Genomic DNA, 2011 nt, shown 5'->3' on the forward strand with positions numbered 1-2011 from the left:
CAGTCAGCATGCATAAGAAAAGGTTCCCTGCATACTTTTTATTTTTCCATTTTGTTATTATGAAAAACTTTTTCTTTTTTTTTTGTCATAGCCATAAATAGGTCTACATTGTAAAACTTCTTGCGATCGACTTTAAAACTCAGCCCACGATGGACTGGTAGACCGCAGTTGATTGGTTGGGCACCCCTGGTCTAGATAAATATTTGGAGCCAAAGTTCTGCTTCTGCAGGTATAAAGTTGGAGAAATGAAACCACATCACGAGGAAGTACATTATTCTTTTATTAGAAATATCAAGCAGATTCAAACAACAAAAAAGGGGCCATGAAAACCAGTTGGGTGACTGTTTTTAAATCGCTGCCTCTGTTTGACTTGCATCACCTCACTGACACGCATAGAGCTCGCCCTATGCTTGACAAGTGGCTAAATGACGGTTCTGAGCTGACAACTTCTAACCTGTTCTGGAATAGATCATCATATGTATTGGGAGAAAGGAACCTAATTATGTGTTGGGTTGTCCATTTTCAAGGTTCTTGTTTTTACAGCAATCCAAGTTTGTATTCTACCATCATGTGAGGCTCCCCCATCACTTCACTCTGAGCTGGATCTGCAGACAAACAAACACAGATTGATGGTTAGACTTATTTTATGTTAATAGTAGATTTTCCCATCTAATCAGAGGAGTGAGGCCCTCACCACAGAGGATGTCTTCAAAACCGATACACTCATCGCTTCCTCGCAGTGTGTCGAGAGCAAGGTTAGAGCTTGGTAAGAAGGGCAGACGCTGGATCTGGAACCCAGAAACACTTTGCTTTAGGAACCGGGGGGGGGGGGGACTTTAAAAACACTGAAGATGAAAAGGTGTAGACTGCGTCTACCTGTCTGGCCGCTCTGTACTCCATCTGCAATTTGAGCGGAGCGTGAAGACCCTGGATGTTTCTGAGCGTAGAGAAATTCATCTTGTCCTGGTTAAGGTGGAACTTCACAGCAGAGGAAGAGAGAGACCACAGTAAGGAGCCTGCAGTAAACAGCGCCCTCTTATGGCTTCATAATGGCCAATGCTTCATTTTGAACTTTAATATTAACTATTCAGTGTTTCTCAAACTGAAATACATTGGTTGCAGTCAGCAATACTAAGAGGATATAAAATATTTAAAGTATTTACAAAGTTACTAATAATTATTCTGGTCTTGAATTAACTATGATAAAAGTATTTATAAATCTATATTTTTTCCACCAATGTTCTTGTTTTATTTTCATAGTGCAGAATGATGTTCGTTCATTACTTATTGTTCTAAGATGTGATCCATAACTGATAAACTGCTCACTGTGTGATAACATTAGCTCCAAAATTACTTTATTACATTTTCATTGTTTGATGCAAAACATTTTTTTACGAGCATGTTCCACATTTTAATTTCTTAAGCCCTTTAAATTAAGGTAAACTGTGACGCTTACTAATGTAAAGATGCAATAAATAATAGTGATTGTTTTTGTTGTTTGATTTTCTTTTTTTATTAGTGGGAAATGGTATGTGTTAAGCAACTTGGAAGCAACTATTGCATCTCTGGGAAATGTATTACATTTGCAGGATTATTACATTAAAAGCTGCATATGTTTATCAAAATAGCGGTTTACTACATTTGGATGAGTTACATAATCTTCCAATGTGGTTGGGAGAAAACAAGTTAGGTTTTTATAGTAATGCGTGTCATTTTTAATTTTATGTTATAAATCATTACATTGCATCCTTCAAACAATAAAACTGAAATTAAAAAGGGGATTCAAATTTTTGTGACAAAACAATAAAAATCATCCACACCTAGTATACAGCTGTTTAGAGTATCTTAGAATAATGTTACTTGGAATTTGGTATATCTTGTTAAAGTTTTTATACTAATTTATATAAATGATACAAATATCAAAAATTGTGCCCCGTTTTAACTGAGCTATCCATGCACAAATGTCTAAGGAAAACTGCATTCAATGTCAGGCTCTTTCACTAATAGGAAA

The 2011-nt window shown here is 36.1% G+C and overlaps 1 protein-coding gene across 1 annotated transcript in view; it reads right to left on the reverse strand.

Moving 5' to 3' along the window:
* Positions 1-259: 259 nt before the first annotated feature.
* The window catches only part of pomp (proteasome maturation protein), a 3477-nt gene continuing 1725 nt past the window's right edge, over positions 260-2011 (reverse strand). Inside the window, exons 4-6 of the mRNA XM_015391244.1 lie at positions 877-978; positions 695-788; positions 260-605 (exon numbers count right to left, since the gene is read on the reverse strand). Of these exons, the coding sequence (XP_015246730.1) occupies positions 538-605; positions 695-788; positions 877-978 (264 nt within the window). The 3' untranslated portion in view covers positions 260-537. The remainder of the gene's footprint in view (positions 606-694; positions 789-876; positions 979-2011) is intronic.

Source organism: Cyprinodon variegatus, unplaced genomic scaffold, assembly GCF_000732505.1.
Source record: "Cyprinodon variegatus isolate N-32 unplaced genomic scaffold, C_variegatus-1.0 Scaffold533, whole genome shotgun sequence".
NCBI classification, from domain to species: domain Eukaryota; kingdom Metazoa; phylum Chordata; class Actinopteri; order Cyprinodontiformes; family Cyprinodontidae; genus Cyprinodon; species Cyprinodon variegatus.